General features: G+C 42.3%; 2 protein-coding genes across 2 annotated transcripts in view; one reads left to right on the top strand and one right to left on the bottom strand.

Annotated features, from left to right (window-relative positions):
• LOC134825041 (uncharacterized) overlaps positions 1 to 27,680 on the top strand; it is an 852,482-nt gene that overhangs the window by 239,534 nt on the left and 585,268 nt on the right. The window lies entirely within an intron of this gene.
• LOC134825921 (uncharacterized) lies at positions 14,452 to 17,929 on the bottom strand. The gene is made up of 2 exons (XM_063838125.1): positions 17,814 to 17,929; positions 14,452 to 16,521 (listed from the first exon to the last, which is right to left on the bottom strand). The coding sequence occupies exons 1-2, from the start codon at positions 17,853 to 17,855 to the stop codon at positions 14,452 to 14,454; spliced, it is 2,112 nt and encodes a 703-aa protein (XP_063694195.1). The 5' UTR covers positions 17,856 to 17,929.

The following is a 27,680-nucleotide window of genomic DNA, read 5'->3' as shown; positions in this document are numbered from 1 at the left end:
AGCCAATGAACAAATAAAAACTAGTAATTTTTAAAGGTAAATATTCAGGTACTAAACAATCAGGATAAAAATAAAAGTAAACTTAGCTCGAGTCTCTATTTTCAAACAGTCCTATATATACGACTGTTTGAAAATATATATTTTCAAACAGTCGTATTTCAAAATGTTTCTCTCGCGCATGGATTTTGGGACAGTACTTTTCAATAAAAATTTAAAAGTACATATGAAACCGTCGAATTGAAAAGTACGACTAGTCCTTTAGATTAATGATTAACCTTTAAAAATTTCTTAAAAACCTCAACAAATTGCCATTTTTAGGACCAAAAATCGTTTTTTTGAAATAATACTGGGTTAATGGTTACTCCCATTTAAAACAAATTCAGCGGTCAAAAATAAGATGGGTCTGATCATTCTAGGGTATCGAGCAGAAAATCTCCGTATTGAACGGTCCCAACGTTAATGTGGCTCTTGCTATGTGTTGGTTCAGCCGAATTAATTATTATACAACCAAGTTTATTTTTATAGTGTAGTTAGTTGTCATCCAGCCACTCAATAAGCAACTTATAATTTATATTGCAGTACCATTTATCAATTAGTATATCAAAATATGTCATTGTAATTTTGCATGGCTAAAATGTAACGCTTGATTTATATATACAATTATTAATTGAAGTTTCAAATAAACAATAAGGGCCTTATGTTTTCGATAACTACAATCAATAATGTCATACATATAAAAAATCGTTAATATTCCAGGAAACAGATTTAGACAGCAATCCTCCGACCGAGGGTACATGGGACTACGATCATATGGATGTCAGCGTCACCAATGAAACAGAGGAAAATTTCTCCCAGAACATCCAATTAGAAACAGCTGATCAGAAACATTGTAACCTCTCAACAATACTGTCTAAACAAACGAGTGAAGACCGGGAGGTAGCTGCCTTGTTAAACACCTCCCCTATTTTATGTGACAGTACTAGTGAGTCTGGAGAGTCTACATGTAAAGAGGAGCCACCCACCAACAGGTTCATTACAAATGTTCAGTGATATGATAAATCGATGTGGCACCATTTACGAATTCTATTTATGATCACAATTGCAATTATCTATCGCACATTTATGTATTAAGATTTTGCTAATTAATAATATATGAATACGTTTACAATGCTGATCAGTAGACATGTTTAATTGGCAGGTTCAGAAGTCTCTCTAACGACCAACTCAGCAGCGAAACCCCAGTCATTCCAGTTTCTCCTTTACCTGTCAAACATGCAGTGGAGGCGGTTATTAAACTCAAAGAAGAGGTTATCGAATCGAAGGAAGATGAGGATAGTAAAAATGAAGAGCAAGACACAACTGTGGCTGCCACGTTTATCAAAAAACCTTTGAAACCAAAACCGAAGCCATCAGACCTCTGGAGAAAAGCTGGAATGAACATTAGATCAAAGCTCAATTTGCCTGGTAATAAAGGGCTGCTTGGAGTTGTCAAACAGGCTGAAGCACAAGGTCAGCTTAAGCCCAAAATGTTTAATAGAAACATAACTAAAGCTATATCAGCAATGGCAAAACAACAAGCTGCAAAAGATCATGAAAAAAGTTGGAAACTAGGTGAGCCGTCAGATTTGGCTGCAAACGACAAAATGCCGCAATATTTTGAGTCTACAGAAATTAATATAAATCAGAAAGATCATAAAAATGCAAAGATCAAGCAAGAAGATGCTGAGAAATCCGTGTCAAAAAAATCTGAATCAACTTTCTCTAAAAAGTCACAACGTGATAAGTTTGATAACGTAAAGAAAGCTCCTGTTACCCGGCCTAGATCAGCTTCAGTTGCAACCAAACAGTTAAAATCAGCAGTCAAGGAAACAAAACCACGCCGAAAATCAGTTGCTGGTGAGCTCATTAAATTATATTTAGTTTTAGATTGAAGACAATATTTTAATTTAATTTTACTGAATTCATAAAGCAAAATTTAAACTCTAGCACAAAACAAACAACTTTAAAACAATACTCAAAACCACACACCAACCTTGGTAAATATACTACAACTGCTAACTAATACAAAGCAATACAATACATTTCATTGCAGTACTTTATATGAATATTTTTTTCCATATTAACATTGTGTTTTATTATGAATATGAAACACAAAGTTAATATCGAAAGAAAACAAATAGTCGTATGTAAGATGTTCGGAAACGTTCACCCAAAAATGTTCAACAGTGAAGGGGGCAATACTTCATAACAAAAATAGGATTTTGTAAATGAAAACCGATAATGTATGGTTTACACACAAATGGGGGAAAAATTCCTAGATCGCTGATATAGCCGGTGTGTAAAGTTTTGACCCCGAAATATTTGTGTACTTTGTAAGGAAAATCAGATGGGGATAGATCATTTTATAAAGTCATATGTATTATACACTACATACTATGTTATATATAAGTGTGATTGCCCGTTGCAATGTATCCTTAGGTTTGGTTATTAGTAATCAATGTAACTGTAAGACTTCCATCAGTAATCATTATATAATCTGGCTCTTTCCCGCTCATCAAATCCAAATTTTCTTGAATGTTTGTTATACTGATAGTTGGATAATATCCTGTTGAAGACCACAGTTATAAAATATATACATCCTAGGTTCAACTGTCTTGACGAAGAAACTGCCTCCCAAAACCGCAAATAAAAAGCCTCCCCCTAGACCCATCTCAAAACCCAAACCATCGGTTAGTTTTGTGTGTGTGTGTGTGTGTGTGTGTGTGTGTGTGTGTGTGTGTGTGTGTGTGTGTGTGTGTGTGTGTGTGTGTGTGTGTGTGTGTGTGTGTGTGTGGCTGTGGCTGTGGCTGTGGCTGTGGCTGTGGCTGTGGCTGTGGCTGTGGCTGTGGCTGTGGCTGTGGCTGTGGCTGTGGCTGTGGCTGTGGCTGTGGCTGTGGCTGTGGCTGTGGCTGTGGCTGTGGCTGTGGCTGTGGCTGTGGCTGTGGCTGTGGCTGTGGCTGTGGCTGTGGCTGTGGCTGTGGCTGTGGCTGTGGCTGTGGCTGTGGCTGTGGCTGTGGCTGTGGCTGTGGCTGTGGCTACTGGCTGTGTTTGTGGCTGTGGCTGTGGCTGTGGCTGTGGCTGTGGCTGTGGCTGTGGCTGTGGCTGTGGCTGTGGCTGTGGCTGTGGCTGTGGCTGTGGCTGTGGCTGTGGCTGTGGCTGTGGCTGTGGCTGTGGCTGTGGCTGTGGCTGTGGCTGTGGCTGTGGCTGTGGCTGTGGCTGTGGCTGTGGCTGTGGCTGTGGCTGTGGTAAAAAATCGTTTAATTTTCATCACATTTTTTATTAGCACCAGTGATCAAACTATTCATGGGCTATTCAGGGAAGCACGAAAATCCAGAAGACTATCACTCCAAAAGAAAAACCATCTGCAACAACAAGTGCCACAGTTAAGGGAAACAAAACCTCCGCCAGTAAGTCGTCTACCGCTTCCCCGGTTATCAAAAGAAAAGGTTCAGGTTCCACACCGTCTCTAACTAAACCTGCTCCTACAGTTTCTAAACCTGTTCCTACAGTTTCTAAACCTGCTCCTACAGTTTCTAAACCTGCTCCTACAGTTTCTAAACCTGCTCCCACAGTTTCTAAATCTGCTCCTAAAGTTTCTAAACCTGCTCCTAAAGTTGCTAAACCTGCTCCTAAAGTTTCTAAACCTGCTCCTACAGTTTCTAAACCTGCTCCTACAGTTTCTAAACCTGCTCCTACAGTTTCTATACTGAAGAAAGTGTCGTCGACAAAACCGAATATGAAGACAATTCCTGAAAATAAAGTGAACATTTTTCCTAAACGGAAGGTTTCACTTCCTCCGATATCTGGAGCACGAGGTACTCCGGCTACGAGAAGAAAATCAACCAGCGCAATCGACACAAAGTCTGGAAAAATTAAGAAAAATCTGCCAGCTGCAAAGAATCCTTCAAAAAAAGACTCGAATGAAGAAGTGCTTGAACATTTTGAACCGGTCATGGTCCCCAGGAAGGATCTTGAACCGGTCATGGTCCCCATGAAGGATCTTGAACCGGTCATGGTCCCCTGGAAGGATTTTGAACCGGTCATGGTCCCCAGAAAGGATCTTGAACCGGTCATGGTCCCCAGGAAAGATATTGAACCGGTCATGGTCCCCAGGAAGGATCTTGAACCGGTCATGGTCCCCAGGAAGGATCTTGAACCGGTCATGGTCCCCAGGAAGGATATTGAACCGGTCATGGTCCCCAGGAAAGATATTGAACCGGTCATGGTCCCCAGGAAGAATCTTGAACCGGTCATGGTCCCCAGGAAAGATATTGAACCGGTCATGGTCCCCAGGAAGGATCTTGAACCGGTCATGGTCCCCAGAAAGGATCTTGAACCGGTCATGGTCCCCAGGAAGAATCTTGAACTGGTCATGGTCCCCAGGAAGGATCTTGAACCGGTCATGGTCCCCAGGAATGATCTAGAACCGGTCATGGTCCCCAGGAAAGATATTGAACCGGTCATGGTCCCCAGGAAGGATCTTGAACCGGTCATGGTCCCCAGCAAGGATCTTGAACCGGTCATGGTCCCCAGGAATGATCTAGAACCGGTCATGGTCCCCAGGAAGGATCTTGAACCGGTCATGGTCCCCAGGAAGGATCTAGAACCGGTCATGGTCCCCAGGAAGGATCTAGTTGATTCAGGATTTAAGCGGAGCGAGAGAATTCTATCTATCGGGTCACCAAAGCTAGATACCGCAGATGTGGTCCCGGAATCGACAGAAAGTGTCGAGCCTAAAAGTACCCTGCAAGATAATGACTTGGAGCCGATCAAAAACACTAAACTTATTGAACAGTCTGAGGTTATAAAAACCCAACAAACTCAAGAAGATAGTAAGGTTGATGATTTTGTAGCCCACCCAGAGGCGCCCCAAATAATCACTGACCATGCCATTCCTAAAGAATCCTGTCAGCTATTAGAACAAGCAGGGCAAACAACCGTAGATCCCTGCAAGATACCAGAACCTCTTCAATTCCCCATGCCAGTACCAGTACCAGTAATCCCAAAGAAAGGAATTGCAGATCTGACAAACATGAATACTAGTTTTAAAATCGCTGTTCAACTTGATCCCCCTGAGTTAGACTCAACAGAGTCTCAGCTCACTTCACCTGAGAGAAGACCTTTAGAGACATCTCTGGAAATCTCAGTGGAGACAGGCCTAGAGACTATTTTAGAGACCAGTAGAGACAGCGAGATCACAAATACTTATTACCACCTGGAGTTGCAAGAGGAGGTAACGGAAACGGCTAGGCAGGATCAAATGAAACGACTCTTAAATGATCCCCAAATAAAACCGGTTAGTAATTGTAAACCCCGAATTTAGTAGAAATGGAATTATTAAGGTTTCAACAGTATAAATACTATATGTTCTTCAGATAGTTTCAATAAGTATACGAGAATCGATACGAATCATGATACTGTTCAGGGCTCAGGCTGATTTACCAAATGTTACCATTACTGTTCAGGCTGATTTACCAGATCTTACGATTACTGTTCAGGCTGATTTACCAGATCTTACGATTACTGTTCAGGCTGATTTACCAGATCTTACCATTACTGTTCAGGCTGATTTACCAGATGTTACCATTACGGAGACAGGGAAACAGAAATGGAGCCCCTCCAGCCGATACAAACGAATGAAATCTAACGGTAATTTTATTTTATTCAGCCATTATGCACATGATTGGGGTTTTACCGGGAACCATATTAATTGCAATTATTTATTATTATTATTAACAAGATCATACAGTACAAATAGAATCTACCGTGGTAAAAACATCTTCACACCGTAAAATGTGCACAAAATTACATAAGATTCCTCCAACATTGCCTACAGCGAGCTATAGTCTATACTATATTCTTTATTTCATTCAACTCTTTTAAATTGTTCAAAAACCAAATTACGATCCTTAAGATAATTTATTAATAATTTAAGGACATTTAAATTGAAATAATATTTATATAACGTTTATAACGTTCTACCGCCTGTTTTTTACCAGTGAGAAAACCGAAAGCAACAGAAGCAGTAAAAGTAGATTCCATCTTCACGTTTCAACCTATACAGCCTGATAGGGCAGATCAAGCTGGTTATATTCAGAATTCTCAATCCGAAACAGAAAATGCGGGAGTAAATCCAACAGAGGATACACCTCAACCAGTTCTGATCATGGATACAATAGCAGAACAGGTCCAGAGGAAGGAAGTTGAGATGGACACGGAGGAATCGACTGAGGAAAAAAGCGCAGAACAAACCACAGAAGATGAGGAACAAAGCGCAGAACAAACCACAGAAGATGGTTTCAACTTTAATATAGTCTCTAGGCCTGTCCCAACCCGACCAGCAGACTTAGCTGACGAAAATGAGGCGTCATTTTTCCCCAAACTTGGGTGAGTTGGTCTTATCTGACTTGGTTGGTCTTATCTGACTTGAAATACTGATAGTTGGATAATATCCGGTTGAAAGAGACAAGGACAAATGAAACAGGAAGTTAGGAATGTAGGCAAATTTTCGGCGTCAACGAAGATGGTGTTGAATCATTTATTATTATTCAGGGGCAGGGGGTAGGGGGCAGGGGGCAGGGGGCAGGGGGCAGGGGGCAGGGGGCAGGGGGCAGGGGGCAGGGGGAGCGACCGCCCCCATGAAATCTGGGCAAGGGGCAAAAAGGGGCCAACGTTTTTACCTCATTTGTTCCCTTTGCTCAGAAAATAACAAAATTTGGACATTTAAAAAAATATTTCTCAGATAACTTTGTAGTTTTACCACTTGCAGCTAAGTTACCTGCAGTGAAGTTCTGCCATTTGCAGAAAAGGGGCCAACTTTTTGGCTTTGTTCAGAAAATATCAAAATGTTGACACTTAGGCCATCTGCAGACTGTTTGAACAATAGTCACCCCTTGTAGTCCAAATTTACATTTCTCATTGATAAAATTCATCCCTTTTCCCGAAAGACTACAATGTGCATTACTTTTTTGAAGAACACTTTTCGAAAAAACTGCTGTGATGGCCTAATATGCATAAAATCGCATTATTTAAATCGGTCTTGAAACTGTGTTTCAAAATTATCTCTATTGCCAAATTGCTTCTAGGCCTTTTGCAGGAGCAAAATGCTAAAAATATTTTTAGCAAACTGTACGCCATTGCTAGTATTTTGCCAATAACATTTTGACATAAAGCAGGTTTCGGCCATAACCTTCAACTTTTTTAAAGGCATGGTTGACACTGAATGTTTTATGTTGCCTGCACATTAAACTTTTCTCAACGTATGACATGAAATTTTTGAAATTCAGGCTTTGGCGCACATTATATTATAAAAAGTTTAAGATTTTGAAGAAAATCCTACACCCCTGTCTCAACATAACTATTTTTATTCCTGTCATCTTTACTATAGAGAGCCACTATATGGAGCTAACATTGAATAGCCCAGGGTTATGAGGGCGACGGTCGTGCTCGCCAGCACTGTTATTTGAAATATTTTGTTTTTTATTTGGAAATTTGTCTCATCAAGAATTCCCTACAGGGTGCTGCTAAATCCTGCATATAGAAGTAAGTTAAGGAGGTTGTTCTGCTACTATATTGATACTGTTCCCTCCTGATAAGGCAGTTTATATGTTTTTCTAAAGTCATGTTAACCATGTCAATCGCTCAATCAAGGTAGATAGCTGGGAAAATTACCGGATTCTAATGTGTAATGGTTCCAATGGTTTCAGGTCCGAGTGAGGGGGAGCCAATGAGTCCCGTTGCGATAATGCGAGATCTTGTGAAACCTCTCAACTTTTCAGCCGAGGTTAGTTTTTTGATTATGGAAATTATGTTTGCAATTAAGTGAACTTTTTCTAACCAGATTTTAAATCGCTTGTTTTCCCATCGAATATCATGTATTCAGGTCCGAGGAAATACAATAGTACCTCGATCGGTAAAACGCAGAGCCAGTAAAGGGAGCCACTATAGGGAGCCACTATAGGGAGCCACTATAGGGAGCCACTATAGGGAGCCACTATAGGGAGCCACTATAGGGAGCCACTATAGGGAGCCACTATAGGGAGCCACTATAGGGAGCCACTATAGGGAGCCACTATAGGGAGCCACTATAGGGAGCCACTATAGGGAGCCACTATAGGGAGCCACTATAGGGAGCCACTATAGGGAGCCACTATAGGGAGCCACTATAGGGAGTAGGGAGCCACTATACGGAGCCACTATAGGGAGCCACTATAGGGAGCCACTATAGGGAGCCACTATAGGGAGCCACTATAGGGAGCCACTATAGGGAGCCACTATAGGGAGCCACTATAGGGAGCCACTATAGGGAGCCACTATAGGGAGCCACTATAGGGAGCCACTATAGGGAGCCACTATAGGGAGCCACTATAGGGAGCCACTATAGGGAGCCACTATAGGGAGCCACTATAGGGAGCCACTATAGGGAGCCACTATAGGGAGCCACTATAGGGAGCCACTATAGGGAGCCACTATAGGGAGCCACTATAGGGAGCCACTATAGGGAGCCACTATAGGGAGCCACTATAGGGAGCCACTATAGGGAGCCACTATAGGGAGCCACTATAGGGAGCCACTATAGGGAGCCACTATAGGGAGCCACTATAGGGAGCCACTATAGGGAGCCACTATAGGGAGCCACTATAGGGAGCCACTATAGGGAGCCACTATAGGGAGCCACTATAGGGAGCCACTATAGGGAGCCACTATAGGGAGCCACTATAGGGAGCCACTATAGGGAGCCACTATAGGGAGCCACTATAGGGAGCCACTATAGGGAGCCACTATAGGGAGCCACTATAGGGAGCCACTATAGGGAGCCACTATAGGGAGCCACTATAGGGAGCCACTATAGGGAGCCACTATAGGGAGCCACTATAGGGAGCCACTATAGGGAGCCACTATAGGGAGCCACTATAGGGAGCCACTATAGGGAGCCACTATAGGGAGCCACTATAGGGAGCCACTATAGGGAGCCACTATAGGGAGCCACTATAGGGAGCCACTATAGGGAGCCACTATAGGGAGCCACTATAGGGAGCCACTATAGGGAGCCACTATAGGGAGCCACTATAGGGAGCCACTATAGGGAGCCACTATAGGGAGCCACTATAGGGAGCCACTATAGGGAGCCACTATAGGGAGCCACTATAGGGAGCCACTATAGGGAGCCACTATAGGGAGCCACTATAGGGAGCCACTATAGGGAGCCACTATAGGGAGCCACTATAGGGAGCCACTATAGGGAGCCACTATAGGGAGCCACTATAGGGAGCCACTATAGGGAGCCACTATAGGGAGCCACTATAGGGAGCCACTATAGGGAGCCACTATAGGGAGCCACTATAGGGAGCCACTATAGGGAGCCACTATAGGGAGCCACTATAGGGAGCCACTATAGGGAGCCACTATAGGGAGCCACTATAGGGAGCCACTATAGGGAGCCACTATAGGGAGCCACTATAGGGAGCCACTATAGGGAGCCACTATAGGGAGCCACTATAGGGAGCCACTATAGGGAGCCACTATAGGGAGCCACTATAGGGAGCCACTATAGGGAGCCACTATAGGGAGCCACTATAGGGAGCCACTATAGGGAGCCACTATAGGGAGCCACTATAGGGAGCCACTATAGGGAGCCACTATAGGGAGCCACTATAGGGAGCCACTATAGGGAGCCACTATAGGGAGCCACTATAGGGAGCCACTATAGGGAGCCACTATAGGGAGCCACTATAGGGAGCCACTATAGGGAGCCACTATAGGGAGCCACTATAGGGAGCCACTATAGGGAGCCACTATAGGGAGCCACTATAGGGAGCCACTATAGGGAGCCACTATAGGGAGCCACTATAGGGAGCCACTATAGGGAGCCACTATAGGGAGCCACTATAGGGAGCCACTATAGGGAGCCACTATAGGGAGCCACTATAGGGAGCCACTATAGGGAGCCACTATAGGGAGCCACTATAGGGAGCCACTATAGGGAGCCACTATAGGGAGCCACTATAGGGAGCCACTATAGGGAGCCACTATAGGGAGCCACTATAGGGAGCCACTATAGGGAGCCACTATAGGGAGCCACTATAGGGAGCCACTATAGGGAGCCACTATAGGGAGCCACTATAGGGAGCCACTATAGGGAGCCACTATAGGGAGCCACTATAGGGAGCCACTATAGGGAGCCACTATATGGAGCCACTATAGGGAGCCACTATAGGGAGCCACTATAGGGAGCCACTATAGGGAGCCACTATAGGGAGCCACTATAGGGAGCCACTATAGGGAGCCACTATAGGGAGCCACTATAGGGAGCCACTATAGGGAGCCACTATAGGGAGCCACTATAGGGAGCCACTATAGGGAGCCACTATAGGGAGCCACTATAGGGAGCCACTATAGGGAGCCACTATAGGGAGCCACTATAGGGAGCCACTATAGGGAGCCACTATAGGGAGCCACTATAGGGAGCCACTATAGGGAGCCACTATAGGGAGCCACTATAGGGAGCCACTATAGGGAGCCACTATAGGGAGCCACTATAGGGAGCCACTATAGGGAGCCACTATAGGGAGCCACTATAGGGAGCCATTATAGGGAGCCACTATAGGGAGCCACTATAGGGAGCCACTATAGGGAGCCACTATAGGGAGCCACTATAGGGAGCCACTATAGGGAACCACTACAGGGAGCCATAGGGAGGGTTGATGATTAATCACTCTACACTCGACTGTCACGTGACTTTTTCAACCCGTTCTCTAGCTGGTTCTGAACGACTTTTCGAAACCCTAATATCCCTCTTATAACCCTCTTATCTGAGGGGGGTGATTCGGAATCAGCGTCCGAAAATACATCGATTGAAGTTGGTTACAACCGTCGGGGGCCCTTTTAGAACAATCTCGAGGATCGACTGTAGAGTGATTTAGCACGCTCGATCACGAGGAGCAGAAACACTAGAGCTAGAGATTTTTATAACTCCCTAGCTTAATAATAATAATAATAGGATTATGGCCACATGGCCATCTCGACAAAACTTGAAACCCAACTGCACTCTACGCTATTGCAGTTCGCACAATATTATCAAAAAGAAAAATGTTCCTATCCGGAACATTTAATGATTAATTATTTTTAGGACGTTAAACTTAACATGTAGTTCTGAATTTAACAATCAAGATACATTGATTCCTCGGTATTTAGCAATCAATGGGTTATTAGACATGAAATGTGCATATGAATCATGCTCACATGTATTTATTTTTGACATCAAGGTTTCGCTGAGATCCCAGAAGTGACCCTTTGACGATGCTCCACTCGCTATCAGTTCATTTTTATAACATTGAAGTCGAGCTTTGAATGCGTCTACTGAACTGGCTTCTTTAACCGAACTTGGTACTTTGTTCCAGTAATTGGCAACACGGTTACTGAGGACCTGATTTCCTCTTTTATCTTTTAGGATCTTGGTACCGCTACGTGATATCCTGAAAAGATCTTGTCCATAGTCCACTTTACCCGTCGTTATTTTAAAGGTTTCAATAAGATCACCCCTCATACGGCGCTCCAGTAGTGTTGTTAACTGGAGGATTCTCAGTCTCTCATCGTATGGTAGGATACCAATCCCGTCGATTATTCGTGTAAATTCTCTCTGAACGTCTTCTATCTTCTTAATAGTCCTCCAGTTTCCGTGCTCTGCTGGTAGATTCCACACTTGCACAGCGTATTCGATGTGAGGTCGAACTAGAGTTCTGTAGACATTTAGCATAACAAATTTGTTAATGCTCTTGGATCCACGAACACTCTGGAGATCCGATGGATAGCAGCACACACAGGGTTGTGGGGCAATGAAAATAAAAAAGCAAATGAACTAGTTAAGTTGGGAACAGGCAAGCTCTTTTCTTGTGGGCCACCAGGTTAAAGGAGCCAATATAGTTAAGCCTCTCCTTACCCTTAATCAGTAAGTAGTGCGCCATCGACAGTCAGCCGCGCGTGTTACACAGCCGCGCGTGTTACACTTGCAGGTAACCACGCGTGTTACAGGTAACTGCGCGTGTTGCAGGTTGCTCTACCCAGAGCCCTCTCGATTGCAGTTGCGCGCGACCGCCGAAGGTGGCACGTGACACAAGCGCGTCCCGCAGTACGCGTATACACATAGCTATGTGAATGTTACAGGTAACCGCGCGTGTTACAGGTAACCGCGCGTGTTACAGGTAACCGCGTGTGTTACAGTTAATTGCGCATGTTACAGGTAACCGCGCGTGCCGACATAGGGTGTTTTTTAGCGCTAATTTCGGCCAGCACAAAATTCTTGAAACCATTGCATATTTGTTAACCTTCCTTCAATCCAATCTTAACAAAAATTGGTAAGCTGACTTATAATTTTACAAAAAAAATTGGAAACAGTTAGAGCATATGGAGCATTATATATATACAATTATCAAACATCATGTTACAGCTCAACTATAAACTCAAAGCAACATCTTTTGTCCAATTTTCATTACGATATCAACTTCAATGTTCACCAAGTTTTTCCAACAGTTTTTAAAGTCCAATTACAAATTAGTGAATTGTAAGGTCTTTAAACATTTTCAGAATGATCTTATTCCAGGAACTGAAGATATGACGGAATAATATACGACGAAAAATAATGAATTTCGTCAAATTACGCGACTTTTTTTGATACACGTTGATATCTCTTTTCGCGCGGCTGCCGGTATAGTGTATACAACGTATATCAACGACTTTTACGATCCAAAAGCTGCGCTTCATTAAATATAGCACTAAGCCGAGACAAGAAATTAAACTCACTAATCATTTCAAAAAAAGTACGACAAATTTAATTTAGTGAAAAGCTCACATTCTCAAAATTACAATGGTACAAAAATTTTGAAAATCCGAGCAAGTTTAATTTTATCCTACTTACAACTTAATGATATGTCTGTTTACAGATGGTAAATGTGGAGGAGCTCATGAAAGTGCTGGACAGACCATTAGACGAGAACGAACTGTGGCTACTACTTCTTGGAACAGCAAAATCACTCCAATCAACTGAAGGTAAAATCATAAATAAACTTCTCGCTGAATCTTCTCACTAAATAAAGCAATGTCTTCTCACTAAATAAAGCACTGTCTTCTCACTAAATAAAGCACTGTCTTCTCACTAAATAAAGCAGTCTTCTCATTAAATAAAGCAATGTCTTCTCACTAAATTGTAAATAAAGCAGTCTTCTCACTAAATAAAGCAATGTCTTCTCACTAAATAAAGCACTGTCTTTTCACTAAATAAAGCAATGTCTTCTCACTAAATTATGAATCATTGTAGGTTACCCTACTTTGAACCCCACGATGATCAGTGTCGACAGCAACGGACTCGTTCACATACCTCTTACTGAAAGTGAAGGTCAGTACAAATACCTGTTACTGAATAGAAAGGTCAGTACAGCAATTTATGGCAGTATCCAGATAACCCGACCCCTGTTCGCGAACAGGTGTGTGTGTGAACAGTTGTTCGTGAAAAACTTATGACATTGAGCAATTGTTTCATTGCGCAATATACTACGCTACAATTTCACATAGCCATGTGTATACGCGTACTGCGTGACGCGCTTGTTTCTTTTCGGCGGTCGAAAAAATTATGCTAGTCGTAACTAATTGCATCAAAGATACCATACATACCATGTATTTTTGGGGGGATTGCAGTGGATCAAAGACAACAATTGATTTAAATCTCAATTTTCTCATGTGAAAACATAATATCCAAATGAAAGTAAATTAAAGAATCAAAAATTGATTATCAACACAATGAATATAAGTAGTATAGTTATCAACACAACACAATGAATATAAGTAGTATAGTTACTATATAAATATAAGTAGTATACCTGGAGGGAGATTTGTTACTATACTACTTATATAAGTCAATATTAAAATCAAACAATAGGAACGTACAGTTATTTATGTTTTTGGATTAGTTAAAAAAATAATACTAATACTTTGGAGGAAAATTCAGGCTTCTCTAATTATTCAAACCAGAGCTGGAACTCACAGACCGTTCCTCTCTAAATATTAAAAGCAGAGCTGGAACTCACAGACCGTTCTTCTAGTTCTCTAAATATTCAAACCAGAGCTGGAACTCACAGACCGTTCTTCTCTAAATATTCAAACCAGAGCTGGAACTCACAGACCGTTCTTCTCTAAATATTAAAAGCAGAGCTGGAACTCACAGACCGTTCTTCTCTAAATATTCAAAGCAGAGCTGGAACTCACAGACCGTTCTTCTCTAAATATTCAAAGCAGAGCTGGAACTCACAGACCGTTCTTATCTAAATATTCAAACCAGAGCTGGAACTCACAGACCGTTCTTCACTAAATATTCAAACCAGAGCTAGAACTCACGACGTTGAACTCACAGACCGTTCTTCTTTAAATATTCAAACCAGAGCTAGAACTCACGGACCGTTCTGCCGCGCTCTGGAACACGTGATCAGAAAGGTGATTGAGGCGCTGATTAATCCTCTCCATCTCCATCTCCACCTCCCTCTCCGCCGTCCTAACATCCCTGATAAGCTCCCCTTCACTCACGTAGGGTTTACACTCCATTTCGAGGAATCTGGCGAAGTCCTGTCTGCTAGAACTGCTCTGGTTCATTACCAATTCGCAGATGTAGCGAAGTCGCTCTGTGTACGCTATAAGGAGGGCCTGGTTGAGAGGTTGAGACAGGGCTGAAAATACCATAGCTCCTAAGATCTTGAGTAAGATGAGCCCGCCCACTGTCAGCCAGTAGAAGGTCAGAATGTTCCACCAGGCGGGCAGACCTTGTTTAGCCGCTATCTTTAGCCCATCACTGTACGTGTAGTCACTAAAGGTCATGCGGTATACTCTGTAGAAAGCATCAGGGAAGGTGACTATCGTAGTATTATCAACAGTGGCTGTCACGTGGGGTGTCACGTGGGGCGTCACGTGGGGTACGTCTGTACTTTGGTAGATTGTTTTCCAAAACACGCAGGCTATGGGAATGTAGAAAAATATAAACATTACAGAGAATTTAAGAAGAAGACTGGCGAGTCTCTTTACAGAGACGAGGAAAGTTCCAAACTCTCGAAAGTAACGGAGCTTGAAGAGGGTGTTCAGCCAGACCAGGACTAAGACGCAACTACTGATCACAATGTACGCTACATTAATCTCCTGTCTTCTTTCTTCCTCCTCACTAGCCACTGTCATCACCAGGTCTAGAACCAGAATAATAACCGTCAATAACATTACAACCAGCTCGTTAACCTGCTGCACAAGCACCTTCCCAATCTTGAGCTGATCTAACTTGAGAGCGAGTCCCCTCTTGTCTCGTAGCAGCACTAGATAAGCTCGCCACATACAAGGATGTATATTATCCAGTTCCTTATCTACCAGTCTCATCTCGAACAGAATGCAATCCACTTGTTTCCTGTAAATACACCTTATCTTCACCACCAGGTAATATATCATTAACCCAGCGTAAGGAAGGAGTAAAGAGAAGGTTATTATCCTCCCCACATTGCTCTTATCTCTAAACGTTTTCCCGTTATCGGACAAGAAATGGAGAGTCCACAGGAGACTAAATGTGAAATAGGTAACTACGTTCAAGACTGCAGATTTTCTGCCAAAGTATTGCCAAGCTGCTCGAGTATAGGCTCTGATGACGGGGTGATCAATGACCTGCTGTTTTAGAGAGGCGAGGTAGAGATAAGGGTGTGATAAGTCCGTACTCTCGTAAGAAACCCCGTTCACAAAGTTGTTGAGCCACACACAGGACACACCCCTGTACTTACAAGTAGTGATATAGGAATCCAGCAACCACGTTCCAAACTCTGTGCTCTTTTCAACTGTCCGGAACACGAAGCATACTTTGTCCACTTCGTTGAGATTTATTTGGGCCCCGTGTTGGGACAGCAGCTGACAGATTTTATCGTTACCATAGTAAAGAGCGAGCCATAGGGGAGAGTAACCAAAGTTATCAACCTGATTACAGTTAACTCCAGACTCCAGCAGGTACTTGACACACTGGACACTGTTACAAATGCTAGCCACGTGGAGTGGCGTCCTGCTTGTGGTAAGAGCTTGTTTAGTGATCGACACACCATTTCTATCTAGATAAGACAGCAAGTCCGCTCTGTCTGACATGGTGCAATAGTGAGCTACCGAGAAGCCAGCAAGGTCCTCACATCCCAGATCTGATCCCGCTTCTAGAAGGATCTTCAGAGAGTTGACAGATCCGTACAGGCACATAGCATGCAGTGCTGTCTGGCCATTTATATCTCCTTTGTTCTTATCTTCTGCATCCTCACACACTATCTTAAAGTATTTCAAGTCCACGTCTATCTTAGGATACGGTGAGTCAAAAGGTGATCTGAAGAGGGATAGTTTCTGCTCGTCTATGTACTCGTGGATCCTGTAATCTTGGAAGGTCCTGACTTGAGCTCCGTACTGGAACGGGGTCGTGTAGCAGAGGGTCGGCATCTAGAGAAAATAAGTTAACAACTATTAAACAACCCTCGTAGTGATGATCACTAAGTACCAGTCTGTTAGTCGGTACTGAGTACCAGTCCGTTAGTCGGTACTGAGTACCGGTCTGTTAGTCAGTACTGAGTACCAGTCTGTTAGTCAGTACTGAGTACCTGTCTGTTGGTCGGTACAGACTGGTACTCAGTACTGACTAACAGACTGGTACTCAGTACTGACTAACAGACTGGTACCAGTCTGTTAGTCAGTACTGGGTACCAGTCTGTTAGTCGGTACTGAGTACCTTTCCCTCTCCCTCTCCCTCTCCCTCTCCCTCGATTATAACTTGGGGAATGGGGGGGCCAAAAGTCAGTACCCATACGTTGGTCTTAATAGCTCAGTCACTGAGTGCCCAATTGGAATAATTCTTTCTGGTATGACTTACTACCACCACTGGTTCGAGGAATTTGTCAAGGTTCATTTGTCAAGGTTAATTGTCAAGGTTCATTTTCGCATTTATTTGATAGTTTGGATAGTCGGATCGAGCCAAATTTTATTGAATGGTGTTTGGCCGTTTAAATTACGTTTGTCCTGAAAAAGTGAGAGTTCTAGCTTCTCAGATGACCGAGATATGAAGCTTAACAAGTCTGTTCATTACGTGTGATCGGGTGATTAGGTTGAGGCTAGATCCGCATTATGGGAATCGTGCAGAGAGCCCATCACGGTGTCGTTATTGGGTAATCATTGTATTGAGTACCCAATCAATTTTGCTAACGAGATAAACAAATTGCTTGATCATTGATAACTTTGTCATTTTAAATCCGTTTCGCACCATCTTTTCAGATTATATTCCGGATTAAATGACCTATTGCAATATTTTATAACGGAGTCTCTATAATATTCACAAACACGAGTATAAGCAATTCAATGTTGATTGGGTGTGGCCTCCAAAAATTGAATTTTAAAATTTTGGTGTCGGAATCCTCGAACAAGTAGGTACATCTGCAAAGAAACAACTCTCAAATATAAAGCACGGCGGTGGTATAAGACCCAACGTATGGGTACTAACTTTGCCCCCCCCCCCCCCTGTATATTGTACAATAAGTACGTAGTGGAATAATTTTGGGAACAATTTTGAACGGATTTTTGACTTGAAACGGGCAGAATTTATTTGAACGGACATTAAAATGAATGTTAGAGCCTTCAGTGTCCAATTAATATCCGTTGAAATAAAGTTCGGTAATATCATATTACCCCCTCCGGCCTCCCCCCCCCCCCCCCCCCCCCCCCTCATATTAAACATTACTCACTCCTTGTTGCCCATCTACAAGTAGTGTGTTTCCGCGCTGCATAGTTCTGTTGTCCTTCACTTTCACTTTTACTTTTGCATTTCTATTCAGGTTTCATTTTTGCACATTTTTAAGGCATGTCTGCTTGAAATTACGATGTTAACTTTACAATTCCAGGCAAAGAAAAGCTGAAAAAGAATGACACAGTCTGCAAGCTTGAAGAGCAGGTAAAAAACTGCAATTAATATCAGCTTTTATATTTTTATAAACAGGTCGATGACGCAAACATATATATTTTGTGTAAACCCCTACAAACAAAAATAAGTGTTGTTATAAGTTAAACTACAAACAAAATAAGAGTTGTTATTAGTTAAACTACAAACAAAATAAAAGTTGTTATTAGTTAAACTACAAACAAAATAAAAGTTACCCAAGAACATCCCTCTACAGACGGAACTATACCCTTCCTTGACGATCTCATCCACCCTGACAAATCCACATCAGTCTATAGAAAACCCACCCACACCAACCTCTACACCAAGTACTCCTCCTGCACCACCAACTCATCTAAGAACGCAGTCATCCGATCACTGACCAGAAGAGCCCACAACATCTGCTCACCCCAACACCTTGACGACGAACTCCAGACAGTACGACACGTTTGCCTCCAGAACGGCTTCCCTCCTCACCGCATCACCACCATCATGGACGAAGTACAACGGAAATTCACCAACCCCTCTCGCCACCAATCCCTAGCCTCATTCAACCGACAGACCCGTGAACATGCCCTTAGTGTTTCTCTTCCTTTCCATCCCTCCCTATCCAAACCCATCTCCAAGATACTCGGACAACACGACATCAAAGTTACCCACTCCTCTGCTACCTCCCTCCGCAACCTCCTCACCAAAACGAAGACCACACCCCCTACTCACCTCACTCCCAACACCATCTACGAAATTTCCTGCTCACAGTGCCCCTCCAAATACACCGGACAGACCTACAGACCCTTGATTCACCGCATGAAAGAACACGAACGATGTTACAGACTCAACAACGCCATCGACGAATCCACAGACAGAATCAAATCAGCCCCTGCACATCATGCCCTGACCACCGGCCACACCATCTCCTGGAACAACATCGAAGTCCTCAAATCCCTCACCTCACGCTCCCAACTTGACCTCACAGAACACGCTGCTATACAAATACGACAACCAGCCATGAACAGAACAGACCGCGCACCCAAATGTAGTTCCCTCTGGGACCCCATTCTTCCTAAAATTGCCAAATCCTTAAAGTCCAGACCATCTGGCATTTCCTTCTCAACCTCAACAGAAGACTAAATTTTTATTGACATTGTACTGTAATTTTCACTTTCCCACCCACACCTCCCCCACCCTCCATCCCTGACACCACTCAATCACATATACAATGATATAAGCATTGTCCACCCCATCACATTCAGCTGACGACGATTAACACATGTTTATTGAAAGCTTCTACAAGTTAAATCGTCGTATCTCTTATATGTTTCTAACCCAACTCCACTCAAAATAAAAGTTGTTATTAGTTAAACTACAAACAAAATAAGTTTTGTTATTAGTTAAACTACAAACAAAATAAGTTTTGTTATTAGTTAAACTACAAACAAAATAAGAGTTGTTATTAGTTAAACTACAAACAAAATAAATGTTGTTATTAGTTAAACTACAAACAAAATAAGAGTTATTATTAGTTAAACTACAAACAAAATAAAAGTTGTTATTAGTTAAACTGCAAACAAAATAAGTGTTGTTATTAGTTAAACTGCAAACAAAATAAGTGTTGTTATTAGTTAAACTACAAACAAAATAAAAGTTGTTATTAGTTAAACTACAAACAAAATAAGAGTTGTTATTAGTTAAACTACAAACAAAATAAGTTAAACTACAAACAAAATAAGAGTTGTTATTAGTTAAATGTTCACATCTAATATAAATTGTACACTCTACAGTGCAATTATTGTATAAAACCGCGATGTACATACAATTTACCATGCACAAGTTGTGAATATTGCAGTAAACATTTTAGCTATCATTTCCTATCGCGGCAGTATTAGTGACTAGTGTAACCCGTGCGTTTATTAGTGATAACTCGACAAAACTAATTGTATCTAATTTACTGCTGCCAGCTAATTATATCGAAGTTTTTGATACATTTCTATATGAGTAGTTAAGTTATTTAAACCTGGATCAAAAATCATTTTGCATTAATTGATTACTTTGAATATTCTTAAAAATGTATGCAAAGAAAGCAAAGTGAGTAGTTCGCTGGATTGCAGCAACATACAGGGTGTACCGCATTAACAATTATCTAGTTGCAAGATTGCAACATCATACAGGGTGTACCGCATTAATAATTATCTAGTTGCAAGATTGCAACAACATACAGGGTGTACCGCATCAACATCACAATTATCTAGTTGCAAGATTGCAACAACATACAGGGTGTACCACATCAACAATTATCTAATTGCAAGATTGCAACATCATACAGGGTGTACCGCATTAATAATTATCTAGTTGCAAGATTGCAACAACATACAGGGTGTACCGCATCAACATCACAATTATCTAGTTGCAAGATTGCAATATCATACAGGGTGTACCACATTAACAATTATCTAGTTGCAAGATTGCAATATCATACAGGGTGTACCACATTAACAATTATCTACTTGCAAGATTGCAATATCATACAGGGTGTACACTGTACCGCATTAACAATTATCTAGTTGCAAGATTGCAATATCATACAGGGTGTACCACATCAACAATTATCTAGCTGCAAGATTGCAACATCATACAGGGTGTACCGCATTAACATCACAATTATCTAGTTGCAAGATTGCAATATCATACAGGGTGTACCACATTAACAATTATCTAGCTGCAAGATTGCAACATCATACAGGGTGTACCGCATTAACATCACAATTATCTACTTGCAAGATTGCAATATCATACAGGGTGTACCGCATTAACAATTATCTAGTTGCAAGATTGCAATATCATACAGGGTGTACCGCATTAACATCACAATTATCAACTTGCAAGATTGCAATATCATACAGGGTGTACCGCATTAACAATTATCTAGTTGCAAGATTGCAATATCATACAGGATGTACCGCATTAACATCACAATTATCTAGTTGCAAGATTGCAACAACATACAGGATGTACCGCATCAACATCACAATTATCTGATTGGGAACCAGCTTTGTTTACTGGTTAATGTTTACTCAAGAATTTATACATACAATAATATATACAATAATTATATACCTAAATCCGCTAATAAGATTTCATTAATTATTGAATACAGGCGCTGCTTAGATAAATGCAATGCCTAGCAACCAACTCTTGCACTAAAAATAAGCTTTAAAACTGTCTGAAGACTATCCAGTCCTGTATAGAAAGTAAAAAGCCTAGTTGCAAGATTGCAATATCATACAGGGTGTACCGCATTAACAATTATCTAGTTGCAAGATTGCAATATCATACAGGGTGTACCGCATTAACAATTATCTAGTTGCAAGATTGCAATATCATACACTATACAGGGTGTACCGCATTAACAATTATCTAGTTGCAATATTGCAATATCATACAGGGTGTACCGCATTAACAATTATCTAGTTGCAAGATTGCAACATCATACAGGGTGTACCGCATTAACAATTATTATTGTAGTTGCAATCCCTTTATTGCAGTCTAGATCACATAGCCTTACTTTCTCATGGTGATATGTTTTATAGTGTTTAATAGGGAACAGTTAACGCTAATTTGACGACAACATCCCACATAAAAATATTAAAACTGTTTATACAATATTATCGAATGAGGCCGGGCTACACTAATACTATTAATAATGTATTCTAAGTAGTAACTCAGAAAATTGGAAATGCTAAAGGAACAAGGAAGCAGACTCATCGCAGTAGTAAGGAAACCTGAGCCAGTTATAATAATCGAGAAATGTAATTTGATACTAGGAACTACTTTTAACAAACAGCAGTACTAAGCTGAATACAGTGAGCAGTACTGAGCTGACTACAGAGAGCAGTACTGAGCTGAATACAGGGAATAGTACTGAGCTGATTACAGGGAGCAGTATTGAGCTGAATATAGGGAGCAGTACTGAGCTGATTACAGGGAGCAGTATTGAGCTGAATATAGGGAGCAGTACTGAGCTGACTACAGGGAGCAGTACTGAGCTGATTACAGGGAGCAGTATTGAGCTGAATACAGGGAATAGTACTGAGCTGACTACAGGGAGCAGTACTGAGCTGACTACAGGGAGCAGTATTGAGCTGAATATAGGGAGCAGTACTGAGCTGACTACAGGGAGCAGTACTGAGCTGATTACAGGGAGCAGTATTGAGCTGAATACAGGGAATAGTACTGAGCTGACTACAGGGAGCAGTACTGAGCTGACTACAGGGAGCAGTATTGAGCTGAATATAGGGAGCAGTACTGAGCTGACTACAGGGAGCAGTATTGAGCTGAATACAGGGAGCAGTACTGAGCTGAATACAGGGAGCAGTACTGAGCTGAATACAGGGAGTAGTACTGAGCTGACTACAGGGAGTAGTACTGAGCTGACTACAGGGAGCAGTACTGAGCTGACTACATGGAGCAGTATTGAGCTGAATTAAGGGAGCAGTACTGAGCTGACTACAGGGAGCAGTACTGAGCTGACTACAGGGAGTAGTAATGAGCTGACTACAAGGAGCAGTACTGAGCTGACTACATGGAGCAGTACTGAGCTGACTACATGGAGCAGAACTGACTACATGTAGCAATGTCTGTGGTACTGTGCTGACTATGTTTACCCAGGCAGTAGTGTTCTCAGTAGGAGCCTGTCTGTGGTACTGTGCTGACTATGTTTACCCAGGCAGTAGTGTTGTTAGTAGGAGCCTGTCTGTGGTACTGTGCTGACTATGTTTACCCAGGCATTAGTGTTCTCAGTAGGAGCCTGTCTGTGGTACTGTGTTGACTATGTTTACCCAGGCAGTAGTGTTCTCAGTAGGAGCTTGTCTGTGGTATTGTGCTGACTATGTTTACCCAGGCAGTAGTGTTCTCAGTAGGAGCCTGTCTGTGGTACTGTGCTGGCTATGTTTACCCAGGCAGTAGTGTTGTTAGTAGGAGCCTGTCTGTGGTACTGTGCTGACTATGTTTACCCAGGCATTAGTGTTCTCAGTAGGAGCCTGTCTGTGGTACTGTGCTGACTATGTTTAACCAGGCAGTAGTGTTCTCAGTAGTAGCCTGTCTGTGGTACTGTGCTGACTATGTTTACCCAGGCATTAGTGTTCTCAGTAGGAGCCTGTCTGTGGTACTGTGCTGACTATGTTTACCCAGGCAGTAGTGTTCTCAGTAGGAGCCTGTCTGTGGTACTGTGCTGACTATGTTTACCCAGGCAGTAGTGTTCTCAGTAGGAGCCTGTCTGTGGTACTGTGCTGACTATGTTTACCCAGGCAGTAGTGTTCTCAGTAGGAGCCTGTCTGTGGTACTGTGCTGACTATGTTTACCCAGGCATTAGTGTTCTCAGTAGGAGCCTGTCTGTGGTACTGTGCTGACTATGTTTAACCAGGCAGTAGTGTTCTCAGTAGTAGCCTGTCTGTGGTACTGTGCTGACTATGTTTACCCAGGCAGTAGTGTTCTCAGTAGGAGCCTGTCTGTGGTACTGTGCTGACTATGTTTACCCAGGGAGTAGTGTTCTCAGTAGGAGCCTGTCTGTGGTACTGTGCTGACCATGTTTACCCAGGCAGTAGTGTTCTCAGTAGGAGCCTGTCTGTGGTACTGTGCTGACTATGTTTACCCAGGCAGTAGTGTTCTCAGTAGGAGCCTGTCTGTGGTACTGTGCTGACTATGTTTACCCAGGCAGTAGTGTTGTCAGTAGGAGCCTGTCTGTGGTACTGTGCTGACTATGTTTACCCAGGCAGTAGTGTTCTCAGTAGGAGCCTGTCTGTGGTACTGTGCTGACCATGTTTACCCAGGCAGTAGTGTTCTCAGTAGGAGCCTGTCTGTGGTACTGTGCTGGCTATGTTTACCCAGGCAGTAGTGTTCTCAGTAGGAGCCTGTCTGTGGTACTGTGCTGGCTATGTTTACCCAGGCAGTAGTGTTCTCAGTAGTAGCCTGTCTGTGGTACTGTGCTGACCATGTTTACCCAGGGAGCAGTGTTCTCAGTAGGAGCCTGTCTGTGGTACTGTGCTGACTATGGGCTTATTGAGGCGGAAGAGCCTGTTCTTAGCAGGACTTTACAGAATTTGTTGGTCGACATGACAAAGTCTGCCGTGGAAGAGAGACCAACTCTACAGCAACTCATACAGGTCAGAGTCACAAATACTCTAATTTTTCTGCAGCATGATTATTTGTGCTGCGCTGTTTTTCCGATAATTATTTTCAGTTCATTATTTCCACCAGCGGAATTTAAAATTCCAATAAAGATCAAAATTGTTTGTAGCAGATCTTACCTTTCAAGATCTTACCTGGCCAATATTATAATAACTACTACTAACCTTTCAAGATATTACCAATAACTATGTAATTTGATCTGGAGACCAACCAAATTGTTAACGTAATGATCCAAACAGTACCACCAAACAGGCGTATAAGAAACACATGGGACAAGACAGCAGGACATTAAAGAGCCTTTACAATCTCTACAGATCACAATTAAGGGTAAGGAATCGCTGAAAATTTTACTGCCTTCCAATAATATATGATAAAGAGGCACGGTATATAGAGGTACCTGGTTTACAGAGGCACGGTATATAGAGGTACCTGGTTTACAGAGGCACGGTATATAATAGAGGTACCCGGTATAGCCGTATAGAGAGACACGGTATATAATAGAGGTACTCGGTATAGAGAGGCACGGTATATAATAGAGGTACCCGGTATAGAGAGGCACGGTATAAAATAGAGGTACACTGTATAGAGAGGCACGGTATATAATAGAGGTACCCTGTATAGAGAGGCACGGTATAAAATAGAGGTACACTGTATAGAGAGGCACGGTATATAATAGAGGTACCCGGTATAGAGAGGCACGGTATAAAATAGAGGTACACTGTATAGAGAGGCACGGTATATAATAGATGTACCCTGTATAGAGAGGCACGGTATAAAATAGAGGTACACTGTATAGAGAGGCACGGTATATAATAGAGGTACCCGGTATAGAGAGGCACGGTATATAATAGAGGTACCCGGTATAGAGAGGCACGGTATATAATAGAGGTACCCGGTGGCCGGTATAGAGAGACACGGTATATAATAGAGGTACACTGTATTGAGAGACATGGTATATAATAGAGGTACCCGGTATAGAGAGACACGGTATATAATAGAGGTACCCGGTATAGAGAGGCACGGTATATAATAGAGGTACCCGGTATAGAGCTGAGAGGCACGGTATATAATAGAGGTACACTGTATAGAGAGGCACGGTATATAATAGAGGTACACTGTATAGAGAGGCACGGTATATAATAGAGGTACACTGTATAGAGAGGCACGGTATATAATAGAGGTACCCGGTATAGAGAGACACAGTATATAATATAGGTACCCGGTATAGAGAGACACGGTATATAATAGAGGTACCCGGTATAGAGAGACACGGTATATAATAGAGGTACACTGTATAGAGAGACACGGTATATAATAGAGGTACCCGGTATAGAGAGGCACGGTATATAATATAGGTACCCGGTATAGAGAGACACGGTATATAATAGAGGTACCCGGTATAGAGAGACACAGTATATAATATAGGTACCCGGTATAGAGAGACACGGTATATAATAGAGGTACCCGGTATAGAGAGACACGGTATATAATAGAGGTACCCGGTATAGAGAGACACGGTATATAATAGAGGTACCCGGTATAGAGAGGCACGGTATATAATATAGCCCGAAATTTCGCCATATTTTCGGACCGCCAAAATTTCGGTCGTCGTAATAGAATCCGTCTCATTATTTTTAGCTCATTCCAATAATTGTGGCTTCATCGATTCATTTTGTTCTTGAAAAGTTAGTGATATGATCAATGATGGTGGGACAAATAAACACAATATTCCATGATGAATTTAATTTCAAGTAATACGCTTATCCGAGAATCTTACTCCTGGGAGTACACTGGAGAACAGCGTGAAACTGAAAGAGTCGAGCCGGACCCCTTAAGTATAGAGGAAGATGAAGAAATCATTTTGTTTCAACATGATTTAACCGATTTTTAGAAAATTTTGAATTTCCTTTGTGTCAGAATTTTCTGTGACGTCCGAAATGTGACGGTTTTTGTTCAATTTCGCCATATTTTCGGACCGCCAAAATTTCGGTCGTCGCAAATTGGTCCGCCACAAAAATGTCTTGTAAGGTACCCGGTATAGAGAGACACGGTATATAATAGAGGTACCCGGTATAGAGAGGCACGGTATATAATATAGGTACCCGGTATAGAGAGACACGGTATATAATAGAGGTACCCGGTATAGGGAGACACGGTATATAATAGAGGTACACTGTATAGAGAGACACGGTATATAATAGAGGTACCCGGTATAGAGAGGCACGGTATATAATACAGGTACACTGTATAGAGAGACACGGTATATAATAGAGGTACTCGGTAAAGAGAGGCACGGTATATAATAGAGGTACCCGGTATAGAGAGACACGGTATATAATAGAGGTACACTGTATAGAGAGGCACGGTATATAATAGAGGTACCCGGTATAGAGAGGCACAGTATATAATAGAGGTACCCGGTATAGAGAGGCACGGTATATACCGGAGGTACCCTCTATTATATACCGTGTTTAGTGTTTAATATTCAATCTTACTCTCTACCATTCAGTACACAGCTACCGTTAAAGAAATTTTCCCTGAGAGAATTTTGCATTTAGTTTTATTTCAAGGTTTTGTAATAAATGATATTCTTACTCTGATAACCACCTATCTGATATATTTCAGAACTTGTCAGTTAGTATGGTGACTCAGAAACAATACGCTACACCTTCTATACAGATAATCATAAACAAGGATGACATGGCCAACCGCAGTTTAAGACTCGACCCCTCTATAACCATAAACGAAAGAACAGAGGATTTGAACAAAAGTAGGGTAATTCAACTTCCTGTCCGAGATAAGACAGATAACGCTGATATCTGTCTCCAACAACCTGATGGCGAACCGCTGTTTTTTGACGAGAGAGGAATGCTATCTAGTACACCAAACCCAGCCAAGCAATCACAAGATGAGGGGGCGGAGAAACAGTTTGTTGACTTCTTGTCTATTGAAAATTCGAAGTTCAGCTCACCAATGCAGAAGATGAAGAGTGAGGGTCGCATACCCGTAAAACTAGACACAAAGAGAGAAGTTACTATTAGTAAGTATTCTGTTAAATTGGAGGAACCAAAAGTTCGGGATGAAAGCCTTTTCAAACCTAGGCATTTCGTCCACATAAAAGAAAAGAAAAATAAGACTTTAGACGGGGAATATATGCCTGATAATCAAGCTTTCACGGATTTAACAGAGGGTATGAGCTCGCTACGATCCCAAGTGAGTCAATTATTGGAGCATTCCCACCTCTTCTCTTCCCCCGTCGGGACCAACACCTTGTCACATAACCAGGGTCACATGATCAGGACCCTGTCACATGACGTTTGCTCCACCCCCATGACCAGCTCTCCACTGAACAGCAGTATTGATGATCTGGACGAGTTCAGCATTTCTCCGATCAAAGAAACTCCATTTGAGCATGCTCAGTTAGAGCACCCTGTACAGAAGCAGTTAGTGCGTAGAGCCAGTATAGCGGAAACGCTTACTCAGTTTCAAAGCG

The sequence above is a fragment of the Bolinopsis microptera genome, chromosome 1 (genome assembly GCF_026151205.1).
Source record: "Bolinopsis microptera isolate Bmic1 chromosome 1, MBARI_Bmic_1.0, whole genome shotgun sequence".
In the NCBI taxonomy this organism is placed as follows: domain Eukaryota; kingdom Metazoa; phylum Ctenophora; class Tentaculata; order Lobata; family Bolinopsidae; genus Bolinopsis; species Bolinopsis microptera.
Note: the sequence above shows the minus strand (reverse complement) of the source record. Positions and strands in the feature narration are given on the sequence as shown.